Source organism: Cryptomeria japonica, chromosome 6, assembly GCF_030272615.1.
Source record: "Cryptomeria japonica chromosome 6, Sugi_1.0, whole genome shotgun sequence".
NCBI classification, from domain to species: Eukaryota; Viridiplantae; Streptophyta; class Pinopsida; order Cupressales; family Cupressaceae; genus Cryptomeria; species Cryptomeria japonica.
Window position 1 is genome coordinate 297,180,069 of NC_081410.1, and position 20,840 is coordinate 297,200,908.

The 20,840-nt window shown below is 36.5% G+C and overlaps 1 protein-coding gene across 6 annotated transcripts in view; it reads right to left on the reverse strand.

The window, feature by feature from the left end:
- The window catches only part of LOC131031592 (6-phosphofructo-2-kinase/fructose-2,6-bisphosphatase), a 281,317-nt gene that overhangs the window by 89,295 nt on the left and 171,182 nt on the right, over positions 1-20,840 (reverse strand). For all 6 annotated transcript variants that reach the window (XM_057962756.2, XM_057962761.2, XM_057962764.2 and 3 more), the window contains one exon: positions 5,573-5,620. In XM_057962756.2, the coding sequence (XP_057818739.2) occupies positions 5,573-5,620 (48 nt within the window). The remainder of the gene's footprint in view (positions 1-5,572; positions 5,621-20,840) is intronic.

Consider the following 20,840-nt stretch of genomic DNA (forward strand, 5'->3'; position numbering starts at 1 on the left):
ATTCTTCCTTCTTTAAATGGGTAAAACTTTGATCTCTGAATTTTACGGTTTTGTGAGAGGAAGAGGGGAGATATGGAGAAATGGGAAAATCTTGACTTTGACCAATTTCGGATCTTGGGAAAATTTTCGCAAGTATACAAGTTGGAAAGGACATACATGCAATCGGGGTTTTAAAACCCGAATACAAGTACACTTGTAAATTCGAAAATGGAGAAATGGACGAAAAATGAGATTCTGACTTGCGGGAAATGATGGAAATGGAAAGTACGGATATGGGGAACGTGAATGAATAGAAACGGGAATATCCGGGAAAGTCATTTTTATGAAAATGGGAAGAACTCTTCGACATGTAATCCGGTTTTTAAAACCCGAATTTGCAAGGGAGGGGCATTTCACACTTTTCAAGCTTGGAATTTTAACCAAAAATGATTAATTTCCTTAATTGTAGGGGAAGGACAAAAATTTCCAGCGAACTTGTAATCGAGATTAAAAATCCTGAATACAAGTTAAGAAGGAATTTTGAGAAGAACAATGCAATTCAACAATTGCATTTCAAGGGGAAGATTTCTTTCACGAAAACCAAATTTTTTCTTTTTTGGGGGAAGAACATCACATGCCAAAAAAAAAATGTAACTAATAACGAAAAATAAAGAAAACAAGAAAATAATAAAATGAAGAGAAGAAAGGAAGGAGAACATACCTTTCTTAAAAATGCAAAATGCTTCTCCAATAATGCAACAATTCTTGAAATGAAGAAGCAAAACCGGTGAAAAGGAGCAATCCGGAAAATCAAACCCTTATCACGTTTTTTGTAAAAATGCCCCAAATATAGCAGCAATCTTAAACTTGGAGGACCAAAATGCCAATGAGAGTGTGCATTAGAGCAAAACGCCTAAGGTAGAAGAAGAAGCAATGATCCAAATGATTGAAAACACTGCCAAAGGGAGAAAACGTGGCCAAAGGAAATCACGTGGCCACCATAATAAACTCCAACGGCATCATCATATGGTGCGAAAAACCTCTCACCCTCCACGCCTTAGTAGGAAAGGACAAAACGATTTAGGAGTGTGCAAATTTATGAAGTAAAAAGCGCCCAAAATGTGGGTTTAAAGAACCACGTTTTTGCTGATTTAGCTCCAAAAACCAGTCAATATAACCTCCATTTGGCATGAAAGATGTTGATGATTGCATGAAAATAGGATAGAAGTAAAAACGCCTTTTCTCCCAAAAAAATCTCCACAAAAAATTGCTTTGAAATCTTCAACAAATCAATTTATCATGCAAATCAGGTTTTGGGAGACACATGACAAGTTCGATTTGTCCAAAATGAGGCAAATCGGGTTTTAGAGAGAAAATAACAAGTTTTATTTTCACTTTTCCCACTTTCATGCCAAAATCGGGTTTTTTAAGACCAATAGCAAGTTTAATTTTTCACTTTTTCACTCATCAAGCCAAAATCGAGTTTTTTTGGACAAATGACAAGTTTAAAATTGTCAAAAATGCATTTGCAAGGCAAAATCGGGTTTTTTGGAGCAAACTGCAAGTTTTAAAAATACTTGTAAAAGGGAAATAAAATCTCTACAACAAGTTAAAAACACTTGCACATATGTAATGGGGATTTAAAATCCCTATTACATGTAAAAACCATTAAAGTAGGGGTTTTTTGAACAAACTGCAAGTTTATTTGCAGTTGAGCCAAAAAATCCCTATTTTAACTAAAAATGACCAAAAAACAATAAAAAGATAAAAACATTAAAGGGGAAACTTAAAATAAATTACAAGTGACATATTTAAAATAAAAGTGCACATGTAATTGATCAAAAATTCCCCTACAAAGACCATAACAATGAATATCATTAAAACTTGCAGTTTGAAGAAAATTCTCTACCTGCAATCTGAGTTTTAAAACCCGAAATTGAAGGAAAGGCATAGCAAACGAACCCAGAATTGGACGAAATTCGAAACGTAGTTCGAGAATGGACTGAGGATCAAGCCAGTCCAAGGATTAGTTGAAATTCTGCCTCGGGAAGTGTGCCACAGAGTAAAAATTTCAATTTTTTCATAAAAATTTCACCGTAGTGGTCCTTCATTTTTGAAAAACAAAAATGAGGACAACACCAATATCATTAATCAGTAATAAAATAATTAAATATTAAACCTTAGGATAAGGAAATAATATTTAATTAAATAACTTATAACTCCAATATTGATTATCACAAAAATAAAGGATGAAGCTGAGCAATGAAAACCACTGAATTGTTCTGGATCGGACCATATTCAAGACTGCCAAAAATAGAAATGTTCAAACTACCACTTACTAAAAATAGTAAGTCATGAAATATTGCTCCGACAATCAGGATCTTCACACCCAAAGAAAGAGCTTGGAAATCTCAATAAAACTACACCATCCCGATAGCCAAACCCTAACTTACTAAAAATAGTAAGTTCACATTTCACCAAAGAGTCAACTGCATGTTATGCCACACTGGAGTTCATGGAAAACCTACAAGGAAACCACAAGCAGAACTGAAGAATTTCGTCCCGACTAACCCTGACAAGCTTGAGCAGAACTCCACAAAGGATGGAAACCCTAATTCTCCTTTCCACATAGCCTACAAGTCTCCAGAATAGGCCAATGGACCATTGAATGCATCAACACTAAGAAGGGGACATTACATTTGTGTTCCTTCATTTTCATCCTAGGGTTTCAAGGTGAACAAAATGTCCAATCTTCACAATGAGTAATGAAAATGACCAAAAGATGTGTATTATTCCCTTTGCAATCGTTTTTTTTAATCTCTTTCAAACTTTCGGGAAACTTTTTACTTTATTTCTTATAAAGTGACCCTAATTAAATTTTAATTTACTTTTGGGCCATGGGAAGGTTACTTTACATTTAAATGGTCACTTTTATATAAAATCAAAGTTGATAGTTATGATTAAAAAACAAATCAAATCTACTTTTGGTTACAAGATAGTCACGATGATGCTTTTGTTGTTTCCTTCGATAACTAAGGCTCTTCCTAGCATTTTTGGATGGAAACTTGCATGCGAATCCTTGGATTGGAGGCATTGGAATGCAAAGACACATGATCTTCAACAATGCTTTGAGTTGCAGGAGAACCTTGGCATGAATCGCAAACAAGAAGGATCAACGACTAGGGTTGGCATGGTGAGTGGTGGGAGAAGGCCCATATGTGGGTTTGGCATAAGATATGACTAGTGCTAGGAAGGAACAACTGCCAATAGGGCAAAATATAATGATGGTCTAGGTGTATAGGGAAAGAAAATACATCCCTAAATTAGGGCTTGAGCTCCATTTGGCATCTTAGGTGATCCAACTGACCAAGGAGCCTCATAGGGTTATCTTGAGGGAGGATATCCTACAAGAGGTGAATGAGAATGTTGACTATTTCAATAAGCATGGCTTAAGTGGAGGATTTTGAGGGTTTTGGTCAAGATTGAATAAGTTACACCATTGGATTTCAGAAACATGGTGCATTGTCTTGATTGGTGACCCGCAAATTAATCCTTGTGCGCGAGCGTTTTTTGTTGCACTCTTTGATAAAACCCAAGACTGTTGCACTGATCTATGTGATTATTAGTGGAATTGTGACCACCATCTGCTAACATTGAAACCTTGTCACCCACACTTCGATCCAACTATTAAATCTTTCTCAGTGACTCCATTTTGGGTAAGACTTTTGAATCTGCCTCTAAAACTTTGGTTTGATTCATGTTTTGAAGTTATTTGCAACTCGCTAAGTAAATTTCTAGGGGTAGATGAGGGTTCGTTAGAGTATTTGCATACCACTTATGCTCACATACTAGCAGAGATTGATATTACAAATGACCTCTGTGAGGAGATTTTGCTCAAAATTAAAGTCGAGTGTTGGAAACAGATGATAGACTATAAAGGAGTCCCCTTCCAATGCCACAGATGCTTTAAAACTTGTCATATTTCTGCTCAGTGTGTTAAAAAAAGAAAGGACAGAAAGGCAACCTAGTGGAAAGATGCATCCCCTTAGTATTATTCAGTGGAAAAGGAAGATGTGGGCATGGACGACACTATTGGTGTTGAAGCCCCTAAGAAATCAATAGGGAATAGAAACCATTCACCAAGTACAACACAACCCTTATCGAAGACTTTGGCTGAATCTTATCCTTCAGGGAATGGTGCCAAGGATGCAATGACTTCAGCTGAGGGGTCAGTTGTATATGAGGATAGTTTAGGAATTCTATCACTTGGTGGCAAGGAACAGTCCTTAGAGAAATCAGATAAAGATCTTGGAGGGTGGGGATCTTGAAGGTAAGTAGATGGTAGCACAAAGGAAAAGGAGGAAAAATGAGATAGCTTTTCAATATGCTTTTTCCGTCCCATGCCAAAGGTGGAGCAAAACCTCAGATCTACAATATTTTGTTGTTTCCCCCTTATTTTGTAGCCCATTGAGAGATTTGATGTAGAAGAGTGGGGCTATTTTATAGGTATGAGGTCCCCTGTATGTGGCCTCATCTAGTGCGGGCTAGGCTAAGCTTTCCCATATTAATTATGGGTGCAGCTCCCTTAGGCTTAGTTTTACTGATCAAAAAATTAAAAAAAATAAATCAAAGTTGCTCATTAAAATAATAATTTGAGACAACTCAATTTAATCAATTAAATATTCCCTTTCGAGCATCCCAGATATCTTACGAAACTTAAATAGGACAGGGCCTTCTCTAATAGTAACTCCCAAGAAGGGAATATTTCATTGCTTATCATTAACAGTGTAACATTTGTGCAGTTCACCACCAAATTTCCTTTCGAATGCAATTCTAGATGGCAATGATGCCAGGACATGGTTAATTATTTTGATATTTTGTACTGCATACATTTGGAACTTTGTGGATTGCCGCCATTGTATAATATCACCTTGCCCAAATTGGGATCATGGTGATCAAAAAGTGCAAAGGTTTACATATCATTCTAACATTTGCAAAAAAATCAAAAAAATATTGATTGGGAACTTTACATCAAACCCATTAGCTTGATATATCTAGGGATTTGACCAAAGGAGAACATTTCTTGTCTAGCAAGCTCCTAAACAAAGTCTATCAACACTTTCCCATTCAAATGAAAGTTATAGGCACTGACACAAACAAATCTCAATGACAAATTATGCCAACCGTGAATACAATTCAGATCTGTGCACAAGGTTCAGATCTATATTTGCTGATATGATCTGATTCATTTCTACAATAGGACAATATCTAATATTGTTTACTTTTCAGTTTTCACAATGTAGAAATAATACCAATCTAACAAAACATGTGCCTTGTACCAAATAAAGCTTTATAATGAAAATAGAGAAATCATCTACAAAATTCATTTCAATCTTGTAATTCGTTCATGCTAATGCATTGATATTAATCACTTCAAAACTACATTCACTTGATTCATATAAATGACAAACAAAAAAATCACTTTTATTATACAAAGAAATTAGTATGAATTAACGACTTCACATATGCTAACACATTTCTCAAACAACTGATGTAAAGAGAGTCTTCAACGAAAGTAATTTAAAAATGGTACCAGAAAGAATACTATCCGCCCTGGAAGGTATCCACTAATATTGTTTATCTGCAATAAGATAGAACTTGTATTAGGCCAATGACGCTGAGAGTTGAAATATGTCTATTAGAAGTTAGACGATTAAAAATCAAGTCATATATTCTTGAAAGAACTTACAAACAAAAAATGAAAAAGATATATTATAGATATAGGATATAAATATGTGGACAAAAAGGTATATCATTGTGTGTGTGTATGCCAAGTGCCAACAAAATCATTCTACTTCTTCCATATTGATCTTTGCCATTACTGGTTATTTAGAACAGATCCATTATCGATATGATTGATCTATGATGGAGAAAGTTAAATTATTACAAGCTACAGATACTATTATATTTTTTAATTTAAATTTTAGATATTAGACTAGCATTTTAGTTTGTCATTTAGAACAACTCAAACTAGAATAGTATGTGTGGTAAAAGCTCTCTTCTAATCATAAAGGGAACCTCCTTGATAACAAATACTAACCCTAGACACAAGGCTATAAATAATATATAATTATTGACACATGTCGAATATTCTTTTGGGGGGTTGCAATAGCAAAATAAATTAAATTTAAGCAGAAGAGCTAACAATTTTATTTTCCTCCTGTTGACGTGTCTAAAGTCGCATCGTTGCAACTCTATCCGGCCAACGCAGAATAGAATGATCTCGCCGAGTATCCTATCCTCTCTTGTATAAGGAAGCCCTAATGCTGTTTTAGTTGATCAATGGGGACGACCTCAAGGTTTCGATTGTCAGGTCTTGACTGCAGGATAACTCAGTGATCGATGTGATTTGCTAGGAGCACAAGGGGACTTACGATTTTCCAACGAGATGGTCTGCTGCGATTCTCAGACTACGAAATAAAATCAAAAGGGAAGGGGGGTTTAGGAAACCTAAGGACAGTGATGATAACAGTTGATGCAGTGGGTAGACAGATTTCAATAAACAGATTCTTGTTTTTGCTAGAGATACACTCACAACTAGACAAGAACTATGCAATCTCCAAGGGATGAAAGATTTTCAGACTGGAGACATTCATTTAGGCACCCAATTCTGACGTAGCCTAAAACGAACACCTGCAGTTGAACTAAGCACAGTTTGGGTTCAGAGTAACCATGCACGGTGACCTACAATCAACAGACCCCAATGGTATGAACTACAAATGCATCAAATACCCCTCCACACTTCACCATTAAAATCCCTGCACTCTAAAATTAACCAGCTGAAAGAAACCATGCAAACAGACTGAAACAAAGACAACAAACACCACATTTCAATGTTCATATATTTCTTTCAGCTGCCATTACAACAATTTTTGCAGCATCTCTATGTTATTCCTAATCTGAAAACTAAAATCTAACAGCCTAATTAGAGTCTAACTATCTAACTCAAAAAATCTAACTACAAAACTCTAACCTTTACAATGAGAGGCACCCTACCTTTATAGAATCTACAATTTGAACTGGTGGCTAGGATTGATTGCATCCAAGGGCTGTAATCTGCCTTCCAAAAGCTAGCAGCTTTAACCCATGCCCACCCAATTCTTAGCTATCCCTTCAACCACTATCTCAACTACCTATCACTGTTTGGCTTCAATTTGGGTCTATCCGGTAGTTGGACATAACTGTCCACAACTGACCTGTTTTCACTTTGTTTCAAAATATCTTGAGTGGGGCCCACAGGCAGTTTTACAACAAAACAGTTTCAGTTTTTCAAACTAAACTTCTAGAATTAAATCTAGCTGTTTATTTCTCAAGAATGCATAGACTTGTAACATTTTGAATGCTCTTCGATCTTTGGTCTCGGTGGTGGATTTAAATCAGGGTCCAATGGCACGCTTTCCAATGCTTGGTTCCGATCTTGCACTCCTGCATCCTCTTCTCCATCTTTCAGTGCCTGGCTTTGATTGTGATCCTTCTTTGATTTGTGTTTCAGGCTTTCTCCTGGTTCTTCCCGACGACGCCTTTGACCTGCGAACAATCAATTTCACCTGTAATCAATTAATTTGAAAAAATTAAATTAATTTAAAAATGTCCCATGTTGAAGAAAACTCGGCCTTGCAGAGACATCGAAAGCAATGTTGTAAATCATCTAAGGCCAAAACTCAAGTCTATGTGATGCTTTGGGCAATTTTCTCTTTTTGATTTTGGACGCCTAACTCTGGCCATAGTGAAATTTGGGTCTTGTAGCAAGAATGTGTGATTTTTGGATGCAAATTTAGACGCCTTTCACTTGATATGAAATTTGCCCCTTCAAAGTAATTTAGAGCGAACTTATGCTTCATCCCTTGGTTATGGAAAATCGGGCTTTTAGCCCAAAATGTGAGACTTTTGCATTTTACTGAGGGAATTCGGCTATCTTAGCTCTAATGCACGATTTCACCCTTATTCCTCTTTTCGGCATTTTAACTTGCTTGTGGTTTTTGGCATAAAAGAGCCTTTCGATGCTTTTTTTTTTGCGGACTTGAATGATTTTCGGGCTATGAAGGGGATTTGGGTGATTTTGAGTTGGCTATAGGTTTTCGGCCTAGAAGGTGAATTTGTAAGCTTTAGTGATTTTCGGGTTCCATGATTGGAATGCAAGGTTAAAACATGCCTTGCCTTACTTCACATTTTCGGTCCATTCAACTGAAATGTGCGACTTCCTTTTTGATGGAGTTCGGGTATTTTGAAGAAAAAAGTGCGATTTTGAAATGACTTCTCCCCTTACTTAAGTTATATCGCCCTTGATGAAATTCGGGTGAAATGATTACAATGTGAGATTTGGTCCCTTTCAAGCTTCGGGCAAATACTGTAAAATATACGATTCTTGCTTGGGAGAAGTTGGGCTTAAGAGTGGAAATGAACGATTTTCACCCTTATCGATTTGAACTTGGGGCTTTAGGGCCGCTTTGTGAGCTTACGTTTTTTTTTTTGTCTTCTGAATTTCGGCCAACATGACCAAAATATGTGCCACTTTCTCCTTTCAGCCTCTAAGTCATTTTTGAGAGCCTTTGCTTTTCGGCTAAATGGGGGGGCTTTCCGCGTTTTTCATCTTGCCTCATTTTCGGCAAGTTGAGCCTTTTTGCGAGTTTAAGAGTCTTTTGTCATTCTCAACATGAATGCTTATTTTGTGCGAATACAAGTTCAATAATCTTTTCGGCCTTTTGAAGCCTATATGCATAATTTTTGTTTGAATAACTCTTCTTTCATTTTCGGCATGTTGGCTTGTGTTGTGCAATTTGAATGCTTACTATTTTTGACCTGAAACATTATTTTGTGAGATTTTCAATTTCGGCCTTTTTGGTCATTTCGCAAACTTGGACACGTTTCACCTTTCGGCCTTCAAAGAAGAATTAAAAACTATCGATGCCTAGTAATAAAGAAGGGTTATCGTGCCATGCCTAGGGTTTATATCAGGCAAATGGAGTGGAATGAGCTATTTTAATTGCCCTTCCTGTAAGCGAACTTGGGAGATTTTCGGCGAATTAAGACTTTTTAAGGTTTTCGGCTTATAGAGCCATTTTGCAAACTTCGGGTTCTAAGACCAGAATGCGTGACATTTTCTTCTCTAATTTTGGGTCACTTGGGATTACTCAACATCCTATCGGCTTTGAAAGGTCGATCCTCTCTGTTTTGAGGGGCAAACTGCAACAACCACAGGGGGTCTCCGTCAAGGACGGGGCGAGGTGTACATAATGCACAACACCTCCAAGTGCAATTTTATGGATTTAATGATTCTAAATTTCTACACTAAGTATAAAAGCAACTAATCTTAAATACCTCAGCAACTTCCTATTGGCTAAAAGAAAAATCCAGCAAGCCAATGATTAGATGAATAATAAGAAAATTACAACACAACTCCAAGAATTAAATAGCTAAGTTCCATACAAAGCTACAGCGTCGACAAATAAATAATACCAATATAAAGATTGATATTAAGTTTAACTACCTACATTCAATCCAGCCCTCGAAATATTAAATGAATTTATTATGCACACTAACGAAGAAGATAGTCACTTGAATGATAATTTTAGCAGCATAAATATATGCATTAACTATCATTAAGAAGTTTTATACTCAATATACTTATGGTTACAAAACCCAATATTGAGATCTAGGTTGATCATTAAGTTAACCCAAAAATCAATGTCTTTAAAGCAAAATACTAAAAGCCACTGAAAAGGTGGGAAAGAAAGCACTTGAAAACCGAAGCTTATTTAAAGAAAACACAGATAAAAGCTAAATAAACCACCTTAAATATAAGCTCTCCCCATCTTGTCCAGAAATAGATCCTCCAATATAGCAATTGCTAAAAATAGCAGTATGATGTGCGAACAGCCCCTTTCTCTATGATTTTGTAACAACCCTAATATAATCTTATCCAAATATTTGCTTCTGTAAAATCCCTTACTAATTTTTCCAAATTTTCTCTATTTCCTTGTCAAAATTTTATCAAATATCTTTGCACAATTCTGAGAATGTAATTCTTCCTTCCTTGCAGAAATAAATGATATCAATGCTTGTACAAAATTAAGAGAGTGTGTTTGCAGGCAATAACATTTTCAGTCAATATTAATGATTGGCATATGAACAGAAATTAAGTTATTGATCTTTAATTGCAGATTTCAATATTAATGAAGGTTACAGAATTTATCATACAGTTCTATCCGCAGAATAGGATCTTCCATCAAACCAACAATCTCTTCAAATCTTTCTCAAGCATGCACAGGAAACTTCAGATTGCTGCTTTCGGCGAATAGATATCTCTGCTAATCGGTTTGCCAAAATAGCATGCTATGCTCAGTCAGAAATGAAGGTCTTCTTTGAATCTCCTCACACCTGGAGTAACTTGTGATAGGCATCTTTCCCCCTAAACAGGTGCCATAGCCAAAAAGAATCCCCCGATGCTAAAATATAGGAATCTTACACCAATTATAATGTCCAAGGTAACTCATGCCCAGGACTTGCTAAACACCTTGAAATTTTCATGTGTCCAACACAAAGAAATCTCTATTCATACACTTCTCACGCTTCCTCATGATACCAGGAATTACTCAGCGATGTCTTTGTAAGAGATATCTCAGTCCTCCTTTTCCATGCTCAAGATGAAACTAATGAGCCAACTCTTCTTGGTTGCCCAAAATAATGGGCCAATTGCAGAACAAAAGGTGGAATGAATATGAAGCAGCCAGTTAACCCGATTCTCTTTCAATATCATGCCACAAACCATAATATACATTTTCCGAAATAAAGAAGCTCCTCTTGAAATCAAGTTTACGCCAGAAAAATTGGAAGCACCACATAATATCACACACCAATATTTATGGACCCAAATCCATAATACTTTTTCAAACATGCCATTGTAATATGGAAACTCACGCTGTTAATATTGAGCACTCTTTGATTATCTTAAACTACTGAAATTCAACCAGTGTCTTCTCCTAAAGAGACGATTCAATACTTTTGTCTTATTTCAGACGCCCAATAGAATAAGACAAATAACAATTGAATAGTCACCAAAGACTAATATTTTATTCTCCAACAATAAATAATTGTTTTCCAGTTTTAAGAGTTTTATTCTGAAAATCACCATTTTTCCTCTCTAGTAAACCCTTACAATAAAAAAAATAAAATACCTCTATAATACCTTTATTCTGCAAATTTGTCTCCAATGGAGACTCGCAAATTTGAATTGTTCTATAAACACACAGTGAAGTGTTTGTCTAGCACCTCCAACTAGCAATGGATTTTTGTCCACTTCCCAAAAATCCAAGGGTTTTCGTCCTCATAGTCTGAACCTATAATGCAGTTCTCCAAACCTCTCGATAAAATATTTTTCCTGAAATAATCAATCTTCCTTTCAGCCACCTTTTATAATAATTTATTGGCATCCATTTTTTATTTAACATTTGAGTCATAAAGTGATTTATTAACATTTTAATTTATTTTTCATCAAAAATCACTTTAAATAATTATTAATTAATTATTAGTTGCCTTAAATAATTTAAAACAACATAATAATCAATTAATTATTTATTTTTCCATTGCCGCCAAAAACGGGACATTATAGATTCTAATGTAGCACCTTCATTCTAACCATGGAAAATCCTATAAGAAACTTTGAAATCGTAACAACCAAACCATGTTAGTGATATGATCCACAAAAAACACCTTTTGCTGATTCAACCCCAAAACCCTATTTGTTTTAATTAAACTTGCAGTAATATGTTTGAAATCATAGGGCAGTTTTTTTTTACTTTGGATGATGAAAAATAATCAAAAGACTATTGTAAACTCCATGGAAAACATTGAAACCCTAGGTATCTAAGTGAAGGTGTTGTGAATTATCTTTTATGACCAACAATACACTAAAAACCAGCATCAAACATTGGGAGCCGAACTATGCAGGTATTAAATGAAAACCCTAGGTTTTCATATTAAAAATTGGAGTATGGATTAAGGAAAAACCCTAGTAGGACACAACCTTTACAAACCTATTAAGAAATTTGTAATTCTACCATATAAAAGCCTAGAGTTTTATCAAGAAAACAAAATTGAAGATTTAATATTGTATGTGGCTGGAAGATTATCCAGCATAGATCTAAAATCTTTGCCTGATGAAACTCTACTTGAGCAACCAAAGACCTCAACCAATGGAAGACCAAGTTTATCCTACAAGTCATATTCATAATCTACAAATTTTCCCAGCACCTCAAGCAAGCCATATATGGACTATAATCCTGAAGAAATAGGATCATCCAATCATTTCCCTATATATAAACAGCCTTTTGTTAATCCCTATCCCTCAAAGGCTTCCTTAGCTACCCTGTCTGATCTAAACAATAGTCCTGAACTTATGGATAGATTAGCCAGACAAGTTACTAAAAAATTGGCTCTAACACCTAAAGAGGAAGAAAAGAAGCCAGACGACAAAGGGAAAGGAATCAAAATCACTAGGATGAGAGAAAAATATGGAATGATAAAAGAAAAGCTTCCAAGGGATAATAATGAGAAAAAGAGTATTTATAAGGTCGAAATGAAGGGGAAATAACAAGAAGTTATGGGTTATGAGCCAGCAAGGTGGCCAACACCTAAAACCTTCATAGTGGTAAATCCTGATAAGAAGCTATGGGGAAAATATGAAGCTAGACTTCATGTTGATATAGGTGAAAAGCAAAAAAATTCAGAAGCCAAAAGGAATTCGATGGCATAGTGGATGATCTTTGCCCAAGACAGCTTAGATGACATGGCAATTGACATAAGAAATGCTGGAAGCACTTGTATTGATAACTAGGCTACATTAAATAATGTTTGTTCAATACAACACAGTATAAGTTCTTCAGTTTCAAAAATAGAAAAACAAACTACTTCTTTGCTGAATGATAATGCTAGTGTAAGTTATCAGGTGAGACAACAACATCAGGATATAAAAACAGTAACTTCCACACTCTCTCACCAAGATGATTACTTACAATATATCTATGAGAACCAGAAAAACTTTGAATCTTCTAGAAAACAAGATACAGATGAGCAGAAAACTCGTATAGAAATGGTAGCTAAAAAATTAGAAAAGATTGGGCTAGTTACCAAGAAAATTAAGAAAGATCAAACTGGCCGAGACTGTTTATCTGAGGAAGAGACAAAGATGAGCCAAGTTCCCAAACCAAAACCTAAAAGAGTGGTGATGTTAAGGACCTCAAGAACCAAAACAATTGAAAAAGTAGCAGAGTCTTCTATCAGAAGATCTAAACCTACTACCAAGATTTCCATGCCTAAAATAAAGGAACACTCTTTGGCTGCAAAAGAAGAAGAGCTTAGGAATTGGTTACAAGAACAAAACATTGAAGAGGAACAACCAACACTTGTATATCTAGAAGAAGAACCCGGTTATGTGAATAAAGAGTCAGAGGGAGAAACATCAAGTGTAAATAGTTCTGAGATACCAGCTTTTGATAATTCAAAATTAGATCATTCAGAAGAACCTGTATATAGTTCAGTAGATGACTTTGAAGAATTAGATCTAGACTTTTCAGGTTACAACTAGCTACAGACCACTGAGCCATGGGAATCTGTCAAGAAATTAGATATGGATGTAAAAATGAAGGATGCTTTAACAACACATTCTAGGCCTGAACAAATGAGACCTTATTCAACTAGTGGCTACATCCAAAATATTGACAAGATTGTGGAACCATATGATGCTATCTGCACTTGGACAGATACTCTGGAAAACATGTTTGAGATAACTAGTGGTTGGAATGAGCCTGCTAACATCTTATACGTTGTAAGACTCTTATCAGGTAAACTAAGAAATTGGTGGAATAATTTGCCAGATAATGGACCTATAACCGAAATAGCTGAATATAATGCATATGTAAAGAAAAAGGATATGGGAAAAAATAATAACTTTGCTGAAAGCTTTGAAAGCTTCAAGCTTCTGTTAATTGATCTTTTTTGTGGAGAAATTAATAATCAAGAATTAGAAGCAAACAAAATGTTGCAATCTATGAAACTTAAAAATCTAGCCAAATTTCATGAATACGATTTGGTATTTGGAAAATATATGATTGCAGAAAACAAAATGCATGATTTAATAACAAAACAGTATTACTTGAATTATGTGCCTTGTGAACTTGGAAAATGGGCAGAAGATTACACAATCAGGAAAGAACATTTGACAGTAGATCAATGCACATTCCCAGAATTGACGAGGTTCATTGGGTGTAAACTAGAAAAGCAGTGTTTGCTAGGAGCACTATAGGTAAATAAAGATGAATATAACTACACTTGCAATCTGAAAGAATTTTGTAATAATCCACCAATCAATCAGCTGGCAAATTTTACACAGTTCAAGAAGAGAGGCTGTGGAGGAGAAGGAAAGTGTAGATGTAAGAAGTATTCTAGGGATTATCATAATGGAGAATACACTTTCAATAAAAGCAAACATGCTAAGTATGGATCAAGAAAGAGATATACAGTGATCCCATAAGGGAAAATTTTCAAGAACCCTGCCAAACTTACTAAGGAAAAGGAACAAAAAGGTCCCCAGGGGAATTAAATGCTTCATTTGTAAAGGACCTCATTATGCAACTGATTGTCCCAAGAAACTTAATCCTAGAACTAAAATATATGCCATGTTTGAAAGGGAAAATCAGGATTGGGACATTGTATGCAGTAAAGATTATTTTGATAAACTAGAAAGTTTGCATGAATTAATAGTAGTTCCTGACAAATGATATATGTTAAAACATAAGGGTCTAAAAGATAGGTTGAGGAGACATGAACGTAAAAGGTCATCATCAGAATCATCCTCTGAAGAAGATGACTATTTGGTTTCTCTACTTAAAAATACTTTAAAAGATACTGAAATCCAAAGATCCTAATAGAAGCTCAGGAACCAAAGCAGATAGAAAGATAGCAGTCAAACAACACTACTACATTAAGGAAGCTTGAGGCAAAAAAAGATGAGCTCAAAAAATGGCTCAAAAGACCAAAAAAACCTGAACACTTAGACCATGGATACAAGATCCTGCCATGGGCTAGAGAAAATTCTTCTCCTTCAAACCATTCTTCCAAACATCACAAGGATACAAATTTTGATATTATTGTTGTCTTTAAAAAAATAGATCTTTTATCTGATGATATTACTAATCTTCCTAGATTAGTTAAAACTCAATAGAAAGAGATCCGAAATCTTTATGCCATGGTGGGAGAAATAAAGGATGTCTTGTTCAAAGCAAATCAACAGCACAATAAGTCAGGATCCGAGCCAAACACAGAGTCGAGAAAAGAAGCAGAAAACAGCAGCAGCAGTGGTAACAACTTGATTAGAAAAACCAGAGATAAAGCATGTTCTTTGTTATTGGCTAATAATGGCAATTATATCAAGATAATTTTTGCTTTCCAGGATTTAAAAGAATACCATTAGATGCATTTGTTGACACAGGATCAGCCAGATCATTACCCAAAACAAATGCCATTCCACCAGAATTCTGGAAACCACTGCCTGATATACCAAATACTTACACCATTAATTGAGAAAAGACAAAAATGGGCAGGTATGCACAAGATGTACATATAGAAATAATGGGAAAGATGTTTGTTATTGATTTCATAGAATATAATGACTTAGATGATGATGTGCTCCTTGGTTATCTTTTTCTCACCAAGTATCAGCCACTTCAATTCTAGAAACATAAAATATCTCTTAGACATGAAGATGGCCAGATTGAAATCCCAGCTCTCAATGGAAGCAGGACATTACAGACCAGCCTAATTGCAAACCATCAAACAACTCCAACCAGCCATGACATAATGTGCATCCTTCTCAAAGTCCGATCAGCAAGAAACAATGCAAAAATAATCCAAACTCCAATCTTGCAAGATTGCAAAATCATTCTAAAGTCCGACCTGCCACATTGTAAAAACACTTAAAACTCCGACCTCATTATGCAAAACTCACAAGTCCTATCAAGCATTGTGCATAATCACACCAAACTCTGATTGGTTATATTGTGGAAATGCTTAAAACTCTGATCAGCAGAGATAATGTCAAACATGACCATACTCCGATCCAAAAGTGCAAAAATGAGTAAAGGTCCGATCTTCATCAATGCAAATTGCACATGAACTCCGTTTTTTCAATGCAAACTTCACATTTACTCCGACTTCATCAATGCACAAATTATTCAAAGGCTGACTTTGCACTCATTTCAAAACATTCAAAAATTCTGGCCTGATTCCTAAAGGCAGCCAGCCTTATAATAACATGCAGCGATTTAAATTTGAATAAAAAAGATTGTAAAGTCAACCCTAGGGTGAAGAGGTGTGTCTTTTAGGACTAGCGCCTATATAGAGGGGTAAATGCAATCATTTCTAACATCCAAAAACACTTCAAATTCAATACACAAGTGCAGAGCAGAACCACCCTAGATCAGTGATTGTTTGAGCAAATTTGATCATTGCATGGAGCAAATTTGCAATCAAGATTGAAGCAATTTTGTCAAGGGCAGTTTAAGGAAAATTCAAGAGCGATTTCCTTCCATTTCCAAGCCAGATTGAGGCGAATTTTCCAACTAGGACATCCTGATTTAATCTTGTCTATAGTTTGATCAGAATCATCATCATTTCAAACCTAGAAGGATTAATTCCAGGCTTAAAGGGGGGTTTGATTAATGAAGTGCTGATGTTGCTTTCATTTATATTTACATGCTGCTTGATTCATAACGTTTCCTTTTCCAGGTTGATGCAAGGATGAAAGGTGAAATGAGGACTTAACCACATGGAGCAATCAAGATGTTCAAGCAGATCCAAGGAAGATTACAAAGAAAAGAGGGAAAGCTGTCATTTTTTCAAATGGAAGAATTCAAGAAGGATGGCGAGGAATGAAGATGGAAATGTAAAAGACATTCAAACATCAAAGGAGGCTAGCATCCAGATTCAATCACATGAAGAGGGAAAATCAAGATTTAAGTTTCACAATCATAGTGGAGGACATCACAACATTGAATCTACTAGGCCATGCAACATAAACATCAAGTTTGAAAGGAAGCTAGAAGACTATGAAAGAGGAGACTTGAAGGGAAGACTTCACAAGATTCAACAAGGAGATGCATCTATTACATCATAGCCTCAACGATTCAAAGCATTAAAGATGGAGGATTACACTCAAAAGGAAAATCAATACCAAAGATGAAGGACTCAAAGCGTTGCAACTACTACATAAGAATTACTTTAACAAGTTCAAGGTCTTCAACATGGAGAATCCTTTGCAATTACCTTGAATTTCCTTCTGAAATCCAAGGATACTATCAAAACAAGGGGAGATCAATGAGGATTGCTACATGCAGTTAAGAACTAAATCAATGCAAGAACAGGTTCAGGGTATCACAAGGATAAAAATTTCCAAATATACAAGCATGAAAGTGTAGCTGATCAAGTAGATAGTTTCACAAGAGTTAAGCAAAGTTAGAAAGTCAGCTTGATCATTAAGATGATACAATTTGGGAATATGTCTCGCCATCTCCATCACGTTGAACAATTGGAACTATTGAGTATCGAGAGATATTGCCCCAGAACATATACTTTGTGATGATCTACATGGCAGGCTCAATTGGCATCCACTCATCATCAACCCACTCAAGTTATGCCACATCAAGGCGTCCAAGTTCATTGAACCTAATTCATTCAAGGATGGAGCAAGTGACACATGGCATTTATCAAATATTGTTTTACATACTTAACCTATTTTCTCTATAATGGCCACCCCTATTTTCATTTTGAAAGAGACTTGCAAACTACTATGTGATATCAATTAAATTGCTTAATAATCAACATGGCATTTTATCAAACACTTGACAAACATACAACAATATATGCAAAACCCGAAACTTCTTATTTGTTGTTAAATACTGATTTGCAATATAAATGTGCACATTCAACTGCCTTATGAGCTGCGACAATTATTCAGGTTTGTATTCAACAATTACAATGCTTAGTTATGAAAATATGATAGAAAAACCTGGAATTGAATGTTGTAGTGGTCTGCAGATGTAATGGTAGCCTTCCAAACTTCTAATCAATAGGAAAAACAAGTAAACTTCATACCAACATTGTTCATGCACTATAGCAGCACTATTCATGGCACTGTAGCATTTTTACTATTCACGTGGCACTGTAGCAAAAACACTATTCACGCAGTACTATAGCAAAACACTATTCACGTGGTACTGTAGCAAAAACACTATTCACGTGGTACTATAGCAAAATCACTATCTTCAAATCTGCACTTTCAAACCCCTGTAAAAACTTCATGCGAGAGCACCAGATGAAGCCCAATGTGTTTCCTAAATGAAAACACCATTAATCCTCCTGACTATGTCTTTCAACAGCGAAGAGAATGCTAGCAAAGAGGGATTCCGTCCTCCAAGCCCAATAATCAGATCTCTACGAAATCCAACAGCATAACATTAATCTCATCCAAGCATACCCCAAAAGAGAGCTCTCAACCTCAATTTATATCTTCTTCCTGGATGCAAACACTTCATTTCCTAAATGTGGGATAATACATTTTAGAATAAAATATTATTTCCCACAATGCACACATTAAAGGGAATTTTTATTTTAAACATTACTTTATATTCGCAACCTTATAATATAACGATAAAGTTAAATATTTAATTTAACTTAACACTTTATCGTTAAATATTAAAACATTGTTGATAATCCCTTTAAATCATTGTCGCCTTCAAATATTTTTTTACTGATAATTATGCCAACCAGGGAAACACTAAAAATTTCAAGTCACTGCTCGGAGACTAACTTACTATAAATAGTAAGTGTCTAGAAACCCTGTCAGAGCAGCACAGATTGGCCTGAAACTGAAAACACCTAGGCCAAAACACCTCAGGATCCCACCAATGTCCTTGTTAGCCTTCGGGACCATGTCAGAATAGGCTAACGACACCCCATATCATGTTGCGCTAAAAAGGGGACATTACATTCTCATTGGTTAGAATTAAGAGGACAAATGTCCTAAATGTTGTAATGATTTCATTGGTCAAGAAAAGGGTTTGTTGTAACAAACCCTAATTAGGGTTTCATTGTATAATCTTGGTCATTGATTTGAGAATCAATCCTGGTCCTTGAATTGTAGAGAGGTATCTATTAAAGGCCTAGCCTTCTCATTTGTAAAGGTTGATAGTTAGTAAATAAAAAAGACTAGAGTAGGAGAAGGAAGCCAGAGATTGATGCCAAGATTTGTGGAAGTAAATGCTTAATTTCATTGAAGTTGTGGTGGATCTTTGTGTTGTTTCTACATTTTGAATGGTTTCTTGTTACTTCTCAAGATTAATTAGAGTTCATTGGTTATGGTGGATGCTTATGAAGATATTGTGATGAATTCCTTGGTTCATACTTTTTGTGGTTTGTTGATTCTAAGCCACAGTGAAAAGTTAGCTTGAACCTCATTGTTGCTAAGTTCGATTGTGATTGTTTCATTTGGATTGTGCCAGGGTTTCAATTTGTAGCCGTTGGTGGCCAATCTATTTTCAATGGCCATCGGAAGACCTGGAACCACAAATTCTATAGGGACCACGATCTCCTTCCCGTACATAAGAAGAAGAAGAATAATAAAGATTTTGAAGGCTACGGCCTTCCACACAGGGTTCCAATCGTTGCCGACACTCTTCGGATTATCTGCGTCGCCTGGGTTTGGGGCGTCTCCCTTCCAATATTCTTTGTATTCCAGCAGGTACACCTCTGTTGGTTGCTCTGGTTCCTCTACTTCGAGCCTGTAGCTTTGGAACATTTCGTAATCCTCCATTTGCCAGTGGAAGAGCCCGTTAAGTGAGCATACCTCATCTTCAGAACATCCCTCCAATTCGAGCACCCCTTCACTGTTCGGCTCCATCGCGTTCTTGCCCTTGCTTTCATCGGGACCCCCTTCCCTTTTATTAGAGTCCTCTGAGTCCGAGTCTGAAGAGGCGAGCTCTTCGCCGACATCTTGGGTGTGTAGGTCAATGGTATATTTCCGCCCTCCCTTCTCCATGGAAAGTGTATTTTTCTTCCAGTTGTGGTTTACCCTCGCGTTGATCAACCACGCTCTCCCCAGGATGGCGTCATAGCCTTTCTTCTTCGAGGGAATAACCACGAAATCTAACAAGAATGGTTGTGTACCAATTGTCACTTGCTGGGCCATCAACAGGCCGAGTGGCTTAATGCCGTGTTGGTCCGCTCCCACCAGGTTGAATGTGGGTGGCCATAGGGTGGGCTTCCCTAGCCGCTTCCATGTTTCTTCTGGTAGTACATTCACCCCAGATCCACCGTCCACAATGGTGTCCTTCAGAATGGTCCCACGGATACCCATTTCTACCACAGCTGGGTGTCTACCACTGCTCAAGGCTAGTAACATCGGGTCAGTCGAAGGGCTGACGGAAACGTCCACCTGTGGTGTACTCTTCGAAGCGGTGGCGGGAACCCCTACCTGTGGTGCACTCGACGATGCGGTGGCGGGAACCCGTACCTGTGGTGCACTCGACGCTGCGGTGCTTTGCACATTGGTGAGGATGGCAGTCCTCAATTGTGGCATAGAGTCTAGAAGGTCTTTTACCTTTATCGGCACCTCCATCTGCAAGATTTGCCCAATGATGTTATTTTCCGCTTCCGTACGGGATGATGTACTCGCCACCTCGTTGTCCTGTCGTTCGGTCGTCATCTCACGTTCAATATTGGCCTTTGCCTCCCGTAATCTCTCCTTCTCCGTA